At 57.5% G+C, this 1,908-nt stretch overlaps 1 protein-coding gene across 1 annotated transcript; it reads left to right on the top strand.

Annotated features, from left to right (window-relative positions):
* Positions 1-285: 285 nt before the first annotated feature.
* LOC123075340 (uncharacterized) lies at positions 286-1,572 on the top strand. The gene has a single exon (XM_044497972.1). It carries the CDS (start codon positions 450-452, stop codon positions 1,113-1,115), a length of 666 nt encoding a protein of 221 aa, XP_044353907.1. The 5' UTR covers positions 286-449; the 3' UTR covers positions 1,116-1,572.
* The last annotated feature ends 336 nt before the right edge of the window (positions 1,573-1,908 follow it).

Raw genomic sequence — 1,908 nt, 5'->3', positions numbered from 1 at the left:
TTGTGCGATCCCCTGCTTACGGGCCTCGCTTTGCCCCCCACCGCCCGGCAACGGCCCTTCCCCACCTTCCCAAGTTGGGCAGCGCGAGTGGATCGGTGGAGCACGCGAGCGCAAAAGGAGGAAAGAAAAGCGAGCAGGAAGAAGAAGAAGCAGCCGAGCCAAGCCAAGCCAAGGCGCCACCTAACCAAAATCTTATTATTATCCGAACGTCCAACTCCCCGGACCCGGACCTGTTTTCTCCCCTGCCTTCCTGGCTAAGCGAAGCCTCCATTCCTTCCTCCTCCCTTTCAACCCCCGTGCCTATATATACCGGCACCACCACCGCGGCCCAACTCCACATTGCAATCCACCGCCGCCGCCGACGACGACCGCACACACGGACAGAACAGAGAGTCAGGGACACAGCGACACAGACAGGGTTGAGTCGAGGGGAAAGGTGGTACGACGACATGGACGTGCACTCGGCGCCGGTGGCGGCGAGGCGGATGTGGGGGTACCTGCGGGCGGTCTTCTTCATGATGCGCAAGGGCAAGCGCAAGCTGCTCCTCGGCGCGCACCTCCTCATGAAGCGCCGCAACAAGGCCGTCGCCCGCTCCGTCGCCAACCTCCTCTCCCACCACCACCACCACGGCGGCCGCGCGCTCCGCCGCCGCGAGTACGAGTTCTCCTGCGGCGACAGCCCCGACCCGGGCTCCTTCTCCATGCGCCGCCTCGCCTTCCCCTGCCTCGGCGCCGACGCCGACGAGCCCGGCCGCCTCCGCGCCGACCCCGCCACGCCGCCGCGGCACATGATCGAGTACTACGCCAACGCGGCGGCCGCGTCCCCCGCGCCGTCGTCGCCCGGGGCGCTGATGATGATGCACGAGGAGTCCGGGCTCGCGCTGGGGGAGGAATGCACGCCGGCGGGGATGTCGCCGCTGGTGCCCGGCGCGGCCGACGGCGGGTTCTCGGTGCGGGTGTCCAACTTCTCGTCGGACGAGGTCGACGCGGACCAGCTTGGAGGCGAGGCCGTGGACGACGAGGCGGAGGAGTTCATCGCCCGCTTCTACGCCCAGCTGCGCCGCCAAAACCAGACCGGGCTGCTCCCATACTACCTCCAGGAAGCCGCCGCGTGATCGGCGTGCCGATGAAGTTGCCTACCCTCGACGGCATTGTCCGGCGGGGCCTGCCGGAGATCGATTCCATGATTGCTTGGACGGGCGACCGTGCGCACGCAACGTACGGCGCATGCATGCTTGTCCATGGCTGGCATGCGTGTGTCGGGGGACAGGAATGGAATACGTCGTGGGCACGAATGTGTAGCAGTTACATCATCATGTATATACATGCACGTACGTACGATTGCGCATGCGTGACAGCGTGGGCATGCATGTACCCTCTTCTTTTTCTGCATGTATGTATGTATGTCAGTGTAAAGATGTGGATCGGGTCCTGGATGGTTTTTAGTTACTGGGACTAAGTAAAGTTTACTTTGCATACTGTATATTCATTCTATGTGTGGTTACTCTTGATCAATTCATATGTATCATCCGCTCGCAAAAAAAATTAAAATTCATATGTATCATCAATATATATCTTGTTCCCAATTATGAGATAGTAGTATAAGTCAAAGGGTAAATGTGTTTAAGGTCCTTTTTCCAATACGAGAAAGATGCACACACATGAGCATGAAAAAGGGGTATGAAGGGCCCTCCATGTAGGGTTGGGAAGAGATGTTTTAGGCATTGCTACTTGGAATATGTTTTTTCCTTTGCATTTTTTTTGTGTGAAACGGGTATGGATCTATTATAAAAGTTCATCAGGAGTGCAAATCATCTCAAACATTAAAAAAGTACATCAAGCTCTCTGGACCACTAAACGGCCATTACCGATGTCAGAACCATTGAAATTTTGGAAACTTGGGTCATT

The sequence above is a fragment of the Triticum aestivum genome, chromosome 3D (assembly GCF_018294505.1).
Source record: "Triticum aestivum cultivar Chinese Spring chromosome 3D, IWGSC CS RefSeq v2.1, whole genome shotgun sequence".
In the NCBI taxonomy this organism is placed as follows: domain Eukaryota; kingdom Viridiplantae; phylum Streptophyta; class Magnoliopsida; order Poales; family Poaceae; genus Triticum; species Triticum aestivum.
The sequence above is the reverse complement of the archived record's forward strand: the minus strand, read 5'-3'. Positions and strand labels throughout refer to the sequence as shown.